Here is a 16,649-nt window from a genome sequence, read left to right as displayed (position 1 = left end):
CTTTTTTTTTTTATCTCTGTCATTTCTCCCTTTATCTCCTGTGCTGTAAAAGCCTAATATGAGCAGGATGAGGCCACTCATCCACAAATATATGAGTTGCAACTGATTGAATTCTCTGAATATTAGGAGAATGTGTTTTTTTTATTTATATTGTAACTGGACAATCTCTTACCAATAACATTGCTGCCCCACAAATAACCATAAATGTGTTTACTTCCTGTGGCCTGTATAAGTTATAGTTTACTCTAAGTTAAGTTGGGGTCTAGTAGCACTGTGCTTGTCTTGTCCAACATTATGATTTTGCCACCTACTTAATAGACCACAATCTCCATCAGGCTCAGTTAAAGGTTAGTAGGGGTAGAAAATGTGTGTGTTTGTTGAACTTCCTGCCTACATTCTCTGGTAGATTATCAGATGATATGAGGGAGGAGGATTGAATAAGTCTGGGGATCCACCTTCTATAGTTTGATATAACAGTATGAGCACATTTTAACATATGCAGTTTTCTACCTTGTTTTTAAATGTCTAAATTTACATTTTAAATGTGCCTAAATGACTGTTTGACACTTTGTAATTTCTTGTTCTGCACAATTTTCCCCGTTTGGGACAGTTTCTGTATAATAACAAATTCATATTTGTCGGTAGGACCATACACATCCAAGACTTTTAAACTAGATACTCAGAAGGGACAATTAAATCAGTGATTATTTAGGGGGTTTTATAGTAGCCAGTGTGCAGAATCTAAATGTTACCTTGTTAATAAACACTGTCCAGTAGAAACAAACTAAAATATATTAATTTTTCCATGAGTCACACAATGCACACTTTGATTATTCAGTGTTGTCTTATATTTTTCTTTATTTCACTACAAAAGAACATATATAAAAACTATAAACGTTAATTGTCACTTACTGCTCTACACGAGCAACAATTATTGAACAGGTTAGTATTTCAAAAGCTTTTTACAGGTGTTGGTCAGTAACCAGCAAACTGTACATTGCATTTGTAACACGCTGAGGAGACATCAGTCCATCACCTCTTTACGGAAACTTGTGTTAGTCTCTTCAGTCCTCTACTGGCCCGTGGATCTGTGAAGAAACAAAATATCAGCATCCACCTGCAAATCCATCTGCTCTGTGTCTTTGTATTTAGACCAAATGATATTCTAATGAAATATTGTTGTCAGTGTTGCCATTTTTGTCAGTTTTGAAAGTATTTGTTAAGCTGAAAAGAAACAATAAAACACACCGTTTCAACAGAAAATCTGGAATCCTGCAATTTCTTTGTAAGCCATATTCTCTACTGGTCATATCGTATTGATCATGAACATGTGGGCTCGTGTGTTCTGGTCCTGCCCACATTTAACAAATATCTAACACTTAAGACTGTGTTTAGTGTGAACCCTAAACCTGAACCTATTTGGAATATGGTGTTTTCTGGACTTTGCAACCCTATTTATTATATGTCTCACTATATTTAAGAGGAAGTACACTCTCCTCTAACCTTCACACAATAGTTGCCTCAAGGAGAATTTCAATATTAATTTACATTTGTAAATTTTCATTTACATACAATACCTAGGAGCCCTAATGAAGCATCTAAATAAGGCTGCCCTCCATCTGAATGAAAACTAGCATAATAAAAAGAAACAAAGGTAAAAATAAAAAATAATCAAAAGAGCATGTGAACTCAGTTGTAACTGAAATACACTGGCTGACACAAAAATGTATTAGCCTGTAGAATTCATTTTATTAGCACTGATGTCAACATCTATTTGTGAATAAAAATATTGCTAGTAATTCATTCTGGTGGAGCGGGCTTGATTATCCCAACACAAGAAAAGCTCTGCATCAGGACACAAATAATTTACATGGATATGTTTTCTGATTGAAAGGAGCCGCAGCTTTACCAAACAAATCAGACATAAGAACATTTAACAATGAAGAATGATGTTGTTAATTCTGCTTTAAATAAACAACTGATTATTTGTCACTACAACTGAGTGTAAACTGTCTTAAAATACTAAATTTCTGATAAAAACCTGTTTAAAGGTGAACTATTGTCACATACTACATAAATTAACTCATCTTAAACTATAGCCTGCATAATGTGTGATCAAGGGTCTCTAAATCTCACAAATTAAATTTTTTAGATCACCGCAAAACATGTATCTTGCTCAAAGTAACAACACCTTATAAAACATTGAATTACTGGGTGACACGGGTAGTCTTTTCTTTGACTAAAAGATTCCAAAGAAACTCACCGCCTCAGCCAGCTCAGGCCAATCCATCGCCATCACCACTGTGTCATCTGAATTTGGAGGCGTCTCAAGGTTCCAGTAAGTCAGTTTGTCAAACACAGAAGACACCTTCACTGTCCTGTCCTGAACACACACACACACACACACACACACAATTTAACTTCAGGTGGCCATCGTAGCAAAATCCTCACACATACAACTGATGAATGAGCTGTAACTTATGTGTGAATAGCCCCGACTGCTGGTCAGTATTTGTGATGTGAAAGATGACTTCAGCTGTGCTTACCTCTTGGTCTGAGCCAGGCTTGTTGATCTCTTTCAGCACCAGGCCACTGTAGCCCTGTGGACAGCTGAGCTCCTGCCCCTTCAACCCACGCCCTCTGAATGACACCATCTTCTCTGCAATGAGCAAAAGCATTGAGGACTGTTGTTAGAAAAGGCTTTTCTCAGCTCAAATTACAAAGAGGTAAAATATCTGATACAAACGTTTTTTAAAAAATCTATTCAGTATGACTTCTTAAGGTCCTACACCATTCATCATTAAAGTAAAATTAAATATTCATAAATCATCTTATAAAAGCTACAGCTTGTATGCGAACATAATTATGTTTTGTTCGTAAGAAAAAAACTGAAGAACAAATAATCATTGCCAAAGCTGAACACCTGTCCCCAAATACCCCAGTCACAAATGTGTCATATTGGGACCAGTGGTTTTTAGACAAAGCAGTAAAAAATGCCTCAAAACTTGTAGAACTGGAAATTGGTCATGTTAACATTTTATCAACACATTGGGTGATCATTTGCATCTGTATCTTTATGGGTTTTATCTTCACCACTGTTTTCCATGAGCTGCAAATTGACCTAGTAACAGTTAGCCTAAGCCTATTCGTAGAGAGGTTTTAAACATTGCAGATACACTATATTCTCTGTACCTTGTTTGTTGTCTTTTGTGGTAGCAGTGAGGTATTGTGAGACGAGAGCCGGCCCATTGTGTTCAATCTCACAGGGCATGAGATGGACGGTGACTTGCTGTGCCTGGCCCACTGATGGCGCACAAAGACGAGTAACACTGGTGTTGCAGGACATCCTGCAGACAGCAGAGGACAGAATACATGACATTCTTTTCTTCTATTTAAACTTTGTTATTTTATCAAACACAGCAAGATCAGCCTTAGCAACCTTACATCTTTTTTTTTTCTGAATGAGAATAACTAGGGTAATTTACTAATTGCAGGTGTCACTCATGATTCAGTATCATAGTTTTATCTTAATAACATGGACAGCACAGTGGATGCTCTTAGCAGGATTGATGATTTTCTGGTCTACTTAAAAAAAAGTTATAAATCAGTTGATTATCATTCTGCTGTCTTAGCACTAAATCCTATTTTAAACTCCTCACACTGGTTGCCTGTCAGCTCTTGTTTGATTTTAATATATTGTATCCCCTGTCCCCACTCTTACCCCAGCTGGTCGAGGCAGATGGCCGCCTTCCCTAAACCTGGTTCTGTCTGAGGTTCTATTATGCGTTTGTTGTTATAAGTTTAATAGGTTTATATACTGATCGTTTAACTGGATGTGTCTCTTGGTTATCGTACTAACTTCAGTTGACGAAACGTTACAGGCAGTTTGTTATGTATAATGAATATTATTTGCAAAATGTTTATGGAAAATATCTCTATCAGAAGCTGTCTACAGCTTAATAGCTGCTTCTCATGGCAAACTATAGAAGCTCTGACAACAATCACAGCAGACTTTCCCTAAAATTAACAGCATGCCTCGGCTATTGAAGATTTTGCACCGGTGTGCTCTCAGTTTCTCCGAAACATTATTAAGCATTGCGTTAAATAGCTTATAAGAACATCTGAAGAGCACGAATTACCTTTTTGCAGTTCTCGTGATGCTACTGTGAAATGAAACGGGACTGTTTCCGGTTAGCTTCAGGAGCAGCGTCTGATTGGAGGAGAGCTTCTTCTTCTCCGCTCAAATGCATTTTGGCGGGTTTTCTGTGTTCCTCTACAAGATGGCGCCCCCTTTGGGTGAACGAATAGTTCCTCTCTCTGTTTGGTTCTTTCTTGTTGTCTTGTTTTCTCAATTTCATTCTTTGTCTTCTCTCCTTCATGTGCTAGTTTTAGAGTGGTGTCAGAACGAAATGTGTTTCATTCAACTTTATTTGAGCTTTTTTTTAACAAATGTGATGCGTAATATGCAGTAAAGCAGAGTAATACATCAATCCTGCCTTTGAGCTTTTGTTCAGTTCAGAGAGGTGTTGTGCAATCATTTTTAAATATATAGGTGGCTGAGCTATAGTTTGACGTTTATTTTACTTAACCTACCTTCACTGATGAAGCACATGTCTGAATAACACCGATACGATTCAACAGCATAACAGCAGGACAGTGATTAGGTAAGAATGTTGAAAGAGTCACAGACTACGAATATCTTGAAATTTGAACTGATGAGAAGCTGACATTTAAATATCAAGATCCAAAGTGGTGACTAAATTAAGACAAAAACTGACATCTTTTCCAGGAATAAATCAGGTTTTTTCATTTTAGAAGCAGGCAAGCAAGTTTATTTATAGAGCTCTTTATCACACAGGGATTATTAAAAGTGCTTACAGGCAAAGATAAAAATAAAAACACAATTTTAAAATGTAAAAAAATTAAATGAGAAATTACAAGATGAAATTAATTGATATAAACGATTAAAAAACAGCACAGACAAGTTGAATGAAGTGCATACAAGTTTTATAGAATAATTAAAAATGATTAAATTAAACCAGAAAAAAAAAAACTTGAAGCGTATTTAATAAAATTTAAAAAGGCACCTATTGAGGCAACTTTTCTATCAATGTTGAGCTGTATGCTAAGGTTAGATGGCCCTCACTCTCAGTAAGGTATGATACACACTAAGTTTTATTTATTTTGAAATTTCTTACAGGTTTGTGTTTTTTTTTTTACTCCCTTACATCTTCTGTTCTTTCGGGGTTTTAATGTGAACCCAGACATGCTCTGATGATAAGAATACGTTACTGGTACCAGCTTGGAAAATCCTATTTTACTCACTGTGCACATGTAACCTGGAATAAGCTGCAGAATGATCGAAAGCTTGACTCATTTTTTTTCTTTAGGGCAATTAAAGATTTTTAACTTCATCCTGTTTTACCTGCAGTTTCTTGTGTTTCGGTTGGTTCAAATTGCTAAATGTTCTAATTTTATTATATATACATTTTTATTATTTGAGTAATTTTGACTTAATATTTTTATTGTCATTCTTATCTAAGTTTCCTGTTTGGCTTCGGCATCTTTCATTTTCTTACGTGGCTATACTGTAAATGAGGCCTCCATCAATGTATTTTGCTTGTAGATAAAGACTGAATGAATAAACAAATGAAAAATTTGTTGTATGTAGGTGTACCTAATAAACTGGCAACTAAGTGTATAGTAACATCTCCCTGAATATAAGAAACACTCACATCAACATTTTCATCCATTCAGTCATTCTCTAATTCAGTTTTCTGGATCAAAGTGACTGGTATTTCTGCAAATTTCCATTGTTGCTCCTTTTTCTTTGTTTGTTTTTAAATAGAGAGTATTTTTTTCCTGAGGAACCTCAGTTAAATGAATTTTAAGAAATTAGGAACGATGCACAATATGGAGATTTTAGAGCTCTGAAGACCATTTTGCAGCAATGAAGAAACAAAAACAAGAAAATAAGACATGAATTTGACACGTAAACATGCATAACACAGTGTCACATATAGAAACACCCAGCCAGTATGGAGAAGTTTTATTTCCACTAGTGTCATTAAAACATTTTGATGGGTCACAGTGTAGTTTGCAATATTGCATTCATTTTGAATATATATTTCTCTAGTATTTCTCAAGGTTACTACACTTCTCCCTTGTCTCAGTATCCTGTTCAACTCTGTTCCAGCTGGCAGCATTTCCCCTTATGTGGGATGGACTTACTCCCATCCAATGGCAGCTTTAGAGGCACTAAGGATAAGTTACTGAGGGGAGTTGTTTTCGCATTTCATCAAGACGTGGACACAGCGACTTCAGGAGAAGGACAAGTGATTTCCTAACAGCTCATTGTTGGCCAACAGAAACCAGAGGTGAGTTTTTATAGCAAGACAGATGCCTGTTAAAGGAGCGCTGCTGCTGATATACTGAACAAATGTTTTAATTCCGCTGCTTCCTTTCCAGTTTTGTTTTGGATATTGATTCAAAAATACTTTAACTTAACCGCAGCGTGATTCTTGTCAGTTTAACGCTTGACCTGAAAATTTGTGCGTCAGTGTTTTTTCATGTGTTGAGCAAGTTCCTTCCCTGTCTTAGTGATTAAACATCAATCTTTCGTTACACAAGCTAAAAAGTTTAACTTTACAGACATTTGATTTCCACTGAGAACTAAATGCCACAAGTTCACCAACCTTGCACAATACATACTGTGCAAAAAAAGAAACAAACTGATACACAGTTCTTAGTTTCTTCATTGCTTCTGGAAACATGCAATATATAAAAATGTTGACACAATTTGGAATCATCTGACATTTAAGGCCTCTGCTTGTGACTGTGATTGGACTCAGTGGTTTTGCAGATCTTGTATGAATGTGAAGACTCATGCTTTAACATTATTATCCACGCTCACTTTTGGGGACTTCATACAAAGATCAGTGTGTCTTTATTTCTGGAAAACTTCTCATATAACAGTAAACAGTGTGTTCCTTTTATCTGTTTCTCAGAATGTTCCTTCATTTTTATCTGATTTCAGATTTTATGGATCAAGAAAGCCATTTGCATTCAGGGGAGAATGTAGAACCATCAGTCCTCATTGGTCAGGCACTGCTGAGGTTCCAGGATGCTGTTGCCATGGCGATTGCACGGGCCCGTCAGAGGGTCGTACAGGGCTTCATTGTGTTCTCTATTGTCTTTCTGCTCCTCTGGCTCGCCGCCTTTTTATACGGGAGCTTCTACTACTCCTACATGCCCAAGGCGGCCTTTTCAGCACCTGTGCACTACTACTACAGGTGTGTATGTCAAGTCCAGTCCAGCTGTGTCTGCCAAAATGTAGTTTTTATGTATTTTCATTCTTGTATGACTCCTTGTATTCTGTATTTTTTTTCCATCACTCACTAGTTTATGTCTTTGTTTGCAGGACAGACTGTGACTCTCCAGCCTCTTTTTTGTGCTCTTATCCTCTGGCCAACATCTCTCTGATGAGAAACAGGAAGCATGTATGTGTATGTGTGTGTATGTGTGTGTATACTGTGTGTCAAACCTTAACACATTCTTAAGAAATATCCAAACAATATAATGTTTGGATGCATATTCAGGTGCTGACATTCGGCCAGGCCTATCAGATCTCTCTGCGGCTAGAGGTGCCTGATTCTCCAACCAATCAGGATCTGGGGATGTTTATGATCAAGACAACCTGTTTCTCTCAGGAGGGAGGGCAGGTTGCCTCCTCTGCTCGCTCGGTAATTTGCTCTAATATTCGTTCAGCTTGTCAATGTGTGTGCATACAATCAAATAGTGGTTGATTACTAGTTTGTGCCAATCGCAGTGATTCACTGTTGCACTGCTGTGTGTTTCTCAGGCAAGACAACTGCTGTCCGCCTCCAGCTCTCGCTTTGTGAGTACAGCGCTGACACATAATTAATCACACAGCCTGGTCAGAGCCAGATTAGCGCTGCTTATGCTTGTGTTCAACTGCAACAGAAGGTGATCTCAGTGCTCAGGGGATCGAGATGACAGGGCAAACATGTCAATTGATAACCTAATGAATGGAGATGTGAGTTCTGTTACTTAAACACTGAAAAACATTGTAATGCAAACAAGTGCAATAATCCTCTAATAAATACTTCTTTTGAAGCCACGACAGTATTTTAGAGGGTTGTTTGAGGTGTTTTTGTATTAAACTGCATTAAATCATAAAGATAATTGTTGTAAATACATTTGCATCTCCACGTACATTCATACCATATGTATGCTACAAACATATATCAGTCAAACAAATGAGCCTATTTTAAACACTGAAGCAATGACCTCTTTAACACTGGAGTCTGAGATCAGCTGTTGTTGTTTATTAAAGTGAGCACATAACCCAATCAGAGTTATACTGGAGCTAAAGTCTCAACAATCATGGCAGCATCAATCATCTTTTTCTAATCATTCATTTGCCAGCACTCATGTTTTTTTTAACGATGCGTATCACCCATATGTAAGAAAGAAGATAGAGGAGACTGAAACAACAAGGTGTGAGATGTATGTCAAGGGGCCTGTGTTGTTCTGTTGGGTTCAGAGCATGCTGCGATACAGATCAGACCTGCTGAGGACTTTGGGAACGCTACTGTTCCTCCCAGCCTTTCTGACCGGAGCAGCTGAGCAGAGACAAGTGCTGGACGTGGAGCTTTTCTCAGATTACACCGATGACCCTGTGAGTTGTAATATCTGGGTACTGATGGGGAAACAGCAATCGAGTGTTCTGTTACAGTCAGCCTAACAGGTTTTTCTCTGTGTTCAGTATGCGCCCTCGGTCACGGCTGTCATCGAGATTCTGTCCAACAAAGTGCAGATCTACTCATCTCAGCTGTACGTTCATGCTCATTTCACTGGAATAAGGTAAGAATTCGTTACATAACACACACAGCTGTACCAATACAGCATTTTATGACATTAAACTGATGTCACTGAGAATGATATTATTATGATATCTATAAAAATAATGAAATGCATAATAAAGGGACAGCCTGGACCACAGTTAAAGACACTTAGAGACAGACAATCAAGCACATTCACATTCACACCTACAGACAATTTAGAATCACCAACTAACCTCAACATGTTTTAGGGGGGAAGCCGGAGAACCCACGCTGCACAAGAACATGTGGAGAATATGCAAACTCCACACAGAAAGATCCTGGGCGTCCTAACCAGGACGCAAATCGGGGATCTTCTAGCTGCGAGGCGACAGTGCTAACCATTGAGCCACTGGCAGTCCCTGATGAAACATATTCTGTCAGTTTATCCAGTCTAAGTAGAGTTTGTGTCTTTTCAGTCAGCCTGTTGACAATGACAACAAGACATCACGTTACATTAGTAGTTGTCACAGAGCATGTGTTAGCAGTGTTGTAAAACTTGTGGTTTTTGGATTACTGAACAGGCCCAACAGATGCAGACCAAGTGGCCTGGGGCATCATGGGACTTTCCAATGCATATACGTAAGCTTGTTGGAAAGTCCCAGTGGCCAATACGAAGACACAAAACAACTGCAAAGAGATGCAACACAATTCTGAAGAGACACAAGAAAACAACCCAGTGTGGGGGTCTTTTATTTATAGGACATGCAGCGTATAGTCCACGCATGTTTACACTCATTTGGCAGAACTCAAACAGCACTCAATAGTGAAATTGGAACAATAAGTAGAGGAGGAAGAGACACACATTTCTCAGCACTGATACTACTCGACCTGAATGCAACAGATGCAACCACAAAAACTGTTTGAGTAGCAGAGACTCTCACTTCTCTTCAGTGGAAAAATGTACTCTCTTGGTTGATTAAAGCCTCCGCCTACAATTATAACTCACATACAGCAAAATCAGATATATTCTCTGTGAGCTGTTGAAGGGAATTATAGGAACTCACCCACTGAAGCAGATGAGTCAAACTGGGACACTGTGGAGCCAAAACACAGTGAGACCTGCAAATCTGTAACAGCATGTTGTTTTGTTTTTCTCTGTGTCCCCATATCAGATACCTGCTCTTCTACTTCCCTGTCTTATCAGCCCTGGTTGGCGTTTCCAGTAACTTTGTCTTCCTTAGCATCCTCTTCATCCTCAGCTACGTGAGGGTGCTGATGAATGTGGGCCCACGGACGGTGAGAGGCGCGACTCAGTCTATAGCTGCACACTTCATGAGTTTGTGTCTCAGTGAGCATGAATTATTAGCTGTTGCCTTCCAGGTGATGTAGCTCAGACTCATCTGTCTCCTTGCTGTTTGCAGCGCAGAACATATGGGCTGCTGTCGAGCACGGAGGAGAACGCAAACAGCAAGCAAGAGGATGAAAAAGATGTTCCTGCGGGTACACAGAAATAACACAGACACACATGATTTTATCGTTATTTAAGATATTTGCATTAGTCACTTGGTACTGAAAATGCTGAGTGTGCTATAGTGTGTTTGACTGCAGAAACAAATCATTTGACAGGTACCACAGAGCTGCTGGGTCCCTGCCAGATAAGTCCCACAGATCTAAGCCCGGAGGAACCCCATTTGCCCTTTGGCAATGGCACAGAGCTGCAGAATGGAAATAAACTTGGTCAGGGTGAAAAAAAAGAATCAGAGGCAGCCTCAGGTCATTACTGAAAGATGTTGAGAAAGTGTTATGTGTAATCCTGATGGTGAGATGTAGATTTAAGACTGATATGTGGCGGAAAATGACTCAGAAAAACTACACCCTGCACTCCACGCCCTGCCTTATGACTATCACTTGTGTTCGAGCTTAGGACCCTTTGACTGACACATCTGAACCCTCATCTCTTGATATAAATCTTTCATTTCCGATGCCTTTTTATTACTTTGCATTTATTGGTCATGGTTTTGTGTTTACTGCTATGGAGACCCAAGGTGTTCATTATTAAATAACTGCATAAGACCTTTTGAAATAAAGAAACACCTGAATAAATGCGGACAAAATATTAAATATTAACTAATCATTTTATTTAAGTAAAATGTTGAAATCAAATAAAAGTGCTGCATTCAAAATACAAGTGTGACCAGCAAATACATGTAATGTCACAGATGGTTGAGGTGAAGCTCATTTTAATTATTCCATATGTATATGTTATTGCGCACTTAAATTTATAAAGATGAATTGTAAAGTGTTTAGGATGTTTTAATGTTAATCTGGAAATTAACAAGTAACTGCAGCTGTCAAATCAATGTAGCAAAGTAAAAAATACAATAATCCCTTTTAGTACAAAGAAGTTTAAAATGGAAAGTTTTACCAGAGTAAAGTACAAGTACCTCAAAATTTTAAACATTTCTGTTGTTGTGCTTCTTTTCACAATAACTGATTTTTTTGTAGGTATTTTTTCATTCCAGCAGTTTTTATTTCAAAATTGTTTTGTTTTTTCCCCCCCAAAAGTTTTCATTTTATTTTTTAACAATGACATTTTCCCCCCAATACCCATTTGAGTTTATAGTGCTTTTTTTTTAAACAACAGTCAGAGCCAGTTATGTGACTGAGAGTTAGTTTGGTCTGAATGAGTGAACTGTCACTCTGTGTCAGTTTCGCTTGTCCTGATTAACAGAGAAAGACTTTGTGTTAAAATATGGTGTAATGAAATGAAAAAGAAGTGTCACTTGTATTGTACAAACTGTAAGAATTACATAAAAATGAGGAAGCGAGGTGGAATACAATTTGAGCTGAGGTGACAAAGTCGTATTTAGTGTTTCATACAGTTTCATAAAACTGCATTTGTATTTATTTCAAAATTTGTTATTAATCTAACACTTTGGGTCTTCATAGCATGCTCTAACATTTATTAAAATTCTTATTACTGACCAGCTCCTCCTCTTCTCTTTCAGCTGTAAAATATAAGATTGTGAAACTGTTTCTTTTGCATATTATCACTACCACACTGGCTGACATGTCACTTTAAAATGTTGTCATTTGTTACAATGTAAAAGTATGATGAAAACATTGTGAGACACCCTGTGCATCTTATTTACGACATGAAAAAATGTAATCCCAATGTACATTCTTTTTGCCTGTTGCAATAAAGCATTTATTATTGGCGGGAGGACACTCTGCTTCTTGTTGTTTGACGCTGTCATTCCTGGATGTCCTGCTGACCTGTGGCACCACTGGCCAAACTCCAGCAGCTTTGGAAACTTAATAACGTCACAGCATGCAAAACATGTCACCAGCAGAGACAGTGAGAGAGGGATGTCGGTCAGTGACGGGCTCCAGGCTTTATGTCACTGAAAACTAACAAGTGGAGGACACAGGTGAGGTAAGATGACATAGACACACATGAACATTGGTAGTATCGTTTTACTATTCGTGTCGTTTCAACGGAAGTTTAGAAAGGTTGTACTTGTTTAATTTAGACTTGTAAATGAATTTCCTCATTCAAAACTGTGCATCTCTTGTTAAACATTTCCCTGTTGTACCAGCACATGTTGGACTCATGGAGCACATTAACCATCTCTGTTCCTCACTGGACACAAAGATGGACACCACAGATGAAAACCACATGGAGGGGACGAAGATGGAAAGAAAGAACGAGCAAACTTTGGAGAGCGACTCTTGCGCCAGACTGTCAGATGAGACACACCAGTATCTGTCGATTGGTGAAGGGCCGTCCAGCAGCTCCTGGGGAGTCAGAGTGAGATCCAGACCCAGACTCCACTCAACAAAAAGCTTCCCCCCTTACAGTCAATGTATAGGTGGACTAGGAGAGGAGGACGGAGAGTGGGACAACGAGCAAAACTCAGAGTCAAGCAAGGTTTTCCAGCCGAATTTGGGGGAAGACATTCAAAACACAGAAAGGAAAAAAGAGTTGACCTCAAGATGTGCAAGGGATGGAGTGAAGGCAAAATGGAGGTGGAGGAGGACGGAGAGGTTAGGGGGAAGTTATGAAGGAGACACAGATAGCTGGGACAGAGGAAGGTGGAGTGGGAAAAGAAGAGTGGACGAGACTGGGAAAGAAAGGAGGCATGATGACGAGGAAAGCGTTGATGGTGAGGGGAAACACTGGAAAGGCAGAAAGTCCAGTTTTGAGAAAGGGAGGAATAAAGAAGAGGAAGAAGAGAGGGGGAGATCTTTAGATGTTAAGGGGGAAGATGGGGGGGAGATCCCTGATGGGGAGGATGAAGAGGCCGAGGACCTGCCAGACCTGACAAGGGGCTCCACCGCACATCAGTGGTCCTCCCCACATCCAGTCCTCTCCAGGCTGCTGCACTCCTCCTCCAGCTCCTCTTGTTCCTCCATCAACTTCTCCTCAGCAGAGAGCGATGAGGTCTTCAGTGAAGGAGAGGACGCTGCATCGAAGAGGAAGACCTTCAAGAAGGTGAGAAGAGCTGATGCAAACACATGATAAATGCATGCAGCTCAAAACTACTTTTTCACTGTTGGAATTTAGTGTCCTAACATATACACTGGCATCACCTTCTGGGCTTCTGGCTGCTCTGGTTTTCCTGGAAAAGGTGTAAAAACGTATGTTTCAGCTGTTCTTTGCACCTGTGGTCCTGGTGATTTGCATGGGCTTGAAAGAAGACTTTGACGGGGTCAGATTTGAATGGTGTTTGCATGGCTTACTGCTACTGCTGGTACAGATATGAGAGTCGAGGGGAGCAGACAGTAGCAGATTCAGTGCAGTGTGTTGACATTGTCAGACGTTAGGCTTTTATACAAAAATCAGAAACCAGCATCATCACAACATAACATTTGTGACCAAAACAGCAGCATTTAGCATTCAAGCCGAAATGTCTCACAATATGGACAATTTCTCCAAACTGTAAACCACTGAGCATGCTCAGTTCTGCTTCGGCCCCTCTTGTTTTTAGGTTTTTCCACTGGGCATGTGTGGTGGCAGCTGTTTTGTGTATATACAAAGTAGATCATAACTGCTGAGATACAGCAGGTGACGCTTTTGGTGCTCACATAAAGAGATATTTGCGCTACTTTGAATACATATTTTCAGACAGCGTGGAAGCTACATGATGTGGTTTGTACATTTAATCACTTCACAGTTTCACCAGAAACAAACGCACAAATGAGACACAATCCAGGTCGCAATATGCCACAGAATGAAGATGAAACTTTATTTATGAAACTTCATTGATCAGAAAGCAAATTCTTCCTGAAATAAATATGTTAAATGTGAATGTGGGCTTTTTAGTTGCTCTAAGGCTCTTTTTTGTCACAGCAGTAAATAATAAAATGAATAATGGTTGAATACCATCTTTCTGCTCCAGTTTCAAGGTTCCACGTTCTTCATGCTGACTCACTGTCACATGACTTACTGGGATGCCTTAAGCTGCTGTTGATTTTATTCATAACACTTTTCTGCTGAGAAGAGTCAAAATATGTGACAGAGAAGGGACAGAAAACAGAAACAGGTTTAGGTTTAAAAGACACAGGATTCCCTGAACATGGGTTGGGTGGTAGTTGTTATTTATACTTCTTGGAATTAGGCTAAATAAAGACAGGAGACAAACTTGTTTCTCTAAATTAGCACAGTAACAAGGTCCTGGTTAAACCCTGCTTGCAGGTGTTTTTCTATGCATGTAGATATTCAGGTTTTGGGGAACTGGACATTCTTTTTGTAACTTTTGCTGCCTCTTGGCCAGGACGCCCTTGTAAAACAGGTTTTTAATCTCAATGGGTCTTTCCTGGTTAAATAAAGTTTAAATACAAGTCTGAATAACCTGCTGGTGAATGTGTTTGTCTGTGTGCTTTACACTTGGCCAATAATGTAACCTGCCTTTTAAAAATTTGCAATGAGGGGTTTAGGCTCCAGACCATGAAAACTCTCAGAAATAGAGACACAGTTAAACTTTTGTTTTTGTCCCATCTAAACTACTGTACTGCTAATGACTAATTGTTGGATCTCAAGGTAAGTATGGGCAACTTTTGTGCGGCCCAAAAGGATATCATCAAGAGACACATATTTCACAGTTTATTCTAAATATTAAGGTACAAAATTAAGAGACATTTTGCGTAAGGCCAAATACCCCAAAACCCTGGGAAATGTTTTACCGTTTCCTTGTTTATTTAGATTTTAACTTGACTATCGTAAAGCAGCTTTGAAATAAAAGAAATTAAAGGTGGAAGATTCATGGATAGGAAAAATTGCTAAAGTCAATATTGCATTGTTAAATATTATTGTGAGTACATGAACAACAGACACAAACACTACCAGTGTGCTGAATTCTGACTACAGACATCTGAGGGATTTCCCCTTGAAATAAATATTTTACCTATTTGTCCTTCAGCTCATTCTGACAACAAAAAGGTTCTTTTATTAGACCAACAAATTAGAAGGAAGTTTGTCTATGTATTTGTCTTTTGTGACTGCTGCAGAGGCAATGCAAGAAAGAAAAAGGGCATTATGCATTTACAGCATATTCTAATTTCTTATTATAGCACAGCTTGGTTGGATTTACTGTTATAGATAGAAAAAATAGAAAATAGAAAAAATAATTAATAAGCAACAGAGAAAATGGATGATGGCTGAACATATGTCAGACAATAATAGTGGACCGCAACAAGAGTTCTTCATTGACACCATCCTCTGTTTCCTTCTCAGCATTCTCCATAATCTGTTCTTCTTTAATGTCCCAGTGCCGCTCCTTGAAAACCTACCTGACCATCATGCACTGGTCGCTGGGCCGACAGAGCTCCTGGGTCCAGCTGGCAGGACATCAAGGCATGTGTGTTACAGTTCACCCAAAACAGACACATAGAGGCGCTCAGAAACTACAGTGATCACATTTCTAAAGGATGTAATGTAAAGATAGATTGATTTCTACATGACTTTGAAGTTTTTCTGTGAATTGTGAACATGAGAGGATCTCAGTTCTCAAAAGGACTCATCACTACACTGCTGTTCCTATTGCACATAGACTATATTTATGTAAATGTCACTGCTGCTCTGCAAAACATTTTATAATAGAGTGTCCGCTGTTCTTGAACTAAGAATGAGTGTTTGTTTTAGTTTGATCACCAGGAACTTTCAGGGTACACAATATGCTATAGAATGTGTTTGATCAGGTCAAGGATCAACAGATCTGTCCTTTAACTGAAGACTACTGTATGTAAACCTAATTTAAAGCACTTCTGTGAGGATTCAGTTCACATTTAGTCTTGATTTCTGCTCATTCGGTCATTAAAAGCATAGTTTTAGTTTAATGAATGGGACGTTAGTGTTCACAGACCTGAAACCAGATGTTTCCCTCATTCTGCTTTCCTGCTTTGCTGAACATACAGAAACACAATCATCTGCTCCTTCTTCTCCCCTCGCTGGTTGCTGCTGTCACCAGGTAACTTCCAGGTGAGTAAAGGAGGGGAGGTGCTGAAGCTGCACAGTGAGGTGGAGGCAAAGTGTCTGGACAGCCTGATGAGAGACCCGCTGAGAGCCTTCGTCCCGCAGTACCACGGCTTGGTCACCAGAGGGGAGCACTGCTACATCCGCCTGGAGGACCTGCTGAGCGGCCTGAGGAAGCCTGTTATCATGGACTGCAAGATGGGAGTCAGGTAGGTTTCCTCAGAAAGGGACCAGTCTAGTCATGATCGTCGCGGGTTGTAGCAAGGAGATGAGCTAACTGATGTGAGTGGAACTAAAGACTTCAAGATTTCTGACTCTATGACAGGTAA

The 16,649-nt window shown here is 39.1% G+C and overlaps 4 protein-coding genes across 7 annotated transcripts in view; 3 read left to right on the top strand and 1 right to left on the bottom strand.

Annotated features, from left to right (window-relative positions):
- Nucleotides 1-833: 833 nt before the first annotated feature.
- On the bottom strand, nt 834-4,205 carry rnaseh2c (ribonuclease H2, subunit C). Its single transcript, XM_008304333.1, has 5 exons — nt 4,140-4,205; nt 3,193-3,347; nt 2,547-2,659; nt 2,264-2,383; nt 834-1,088 (listed from the first exon to the last, which is right to left on the bottom strand). The coding sequence occupies exons 2-5, from the start codon at nt 3,344-3,346 to the stop codon at nt 1,065-1,067; spliced, it is 411 nt and encodes a 136-aa protein (XP_008302555.1). The 5' UTR covers nt 3,347; nt 4,140-4,205; the 3' UTR covers nt 834-1,064.
- Nucleotides 4,206-6,298: 2,093 nt separating this feature from the next.
- Nucleotides 6,299-11,304, top strand: LOC103374241 (BSCL2 lipid droplet biogenesis associated, seipin). Of its 4 annotated transcripts, none has more exons than XM_008304306.1 (10): nt 6,299-6,377; nt 7,037-7,292; nt 7,421-7,499; nt 7,599-7,742; nt 7,862-7,897; nt 8,567-8,701; nt 8,789-8,886; nt 10,019-10,142; nt 10,268-10,346; nt 10,473-11,304. In XM_008304306.1, the coding sequence occupies exons 2-10, from the start codon at nt 7,042-7,044 to the stop codon at nt 10,628-10,630; spliced, it is 1,104 nt and encodes a 367-aa protein (XP_008302528.1). In that variant the 5' UTR covers nt 6,299-6,377; nt 7,037-7,041; the 3' UTR covers nt 10,631-11,304. The 4 variants fall into 4 exon arrangements, with proteins under 4 accessions (XP_008302528.1, XP_008302545.1, XP_008302534.1 ...); XM_008304323.1 differs by having other exon boundaries at nt 10,273-10,346; nt 10,473-10,563; XM_008304312.1 differs by lacking the exon at nt 7,862-7,897.
- A 778-nt stretch (nt 11,305-12,082) lies between these two features.
- LOC103374231 (uncharacterized) lies at nt 12,083-13,629 on the top strand. The gene is made up of 2 exons (XM_008304294.1): nt 12,083-12,282; nt 12,446-13,629. Exon 2 carries the CDS (start codon nt 12,460-12,462, stop codon nt 13,366-13,368), a length of 909 nt encoding a protein of 302 aa, XP_008302516.1. The 5' UTR covers nt 12,083-12,282; nt 12,446-12,459; the 3' UTR covers nt 13,369-13,629.
- A 2,018-nt stretch (nt 13,630-15,647) lies between these two features.
- The window catches only part of LOC103374341 (inositol-trisphosphate 3-kinase B-like), a 3,905-nt gene continuing 2,903 nt past the window's right edge, over nt 15,648-16,649 (top strand). The window contains exons 1-2 of the mRNA XM_008304425.1: nt 15,648-15,702; nt 16,316-16,529. Of these exons, the coding sequence (XP_008302647.1) occupies nt 15,648-15,702; nt 16,316-16,529 (269 nt within the window). The remainder of the gene's footprint in view (nt 15,703-16,315; nt 16,530-16,649) is intronic.

The sequence above is a fragment of the Stegastes partitus genome, unplaced genomic scaffold (genome assembly GCF_000690725.1).
Source record: "Stegastes partitus isolate 25-593 unplaced genomic scaffold, Stegastes_partitus-1.0.2 Scaffold39, whole genome shotgun sequence".
NCBI classification, from domain to species: domain Eukaryota; kingdom Metazoa; phylum Chordata; class Actinopteri; family Pomacentridae; genus Stegastes; species Stegastes partitus.
The sequence above is the reverse complement of the archived record's forward strand: the minus strand, read 5'-3'. Positions and strand labels throughout refer to the sequence as shown.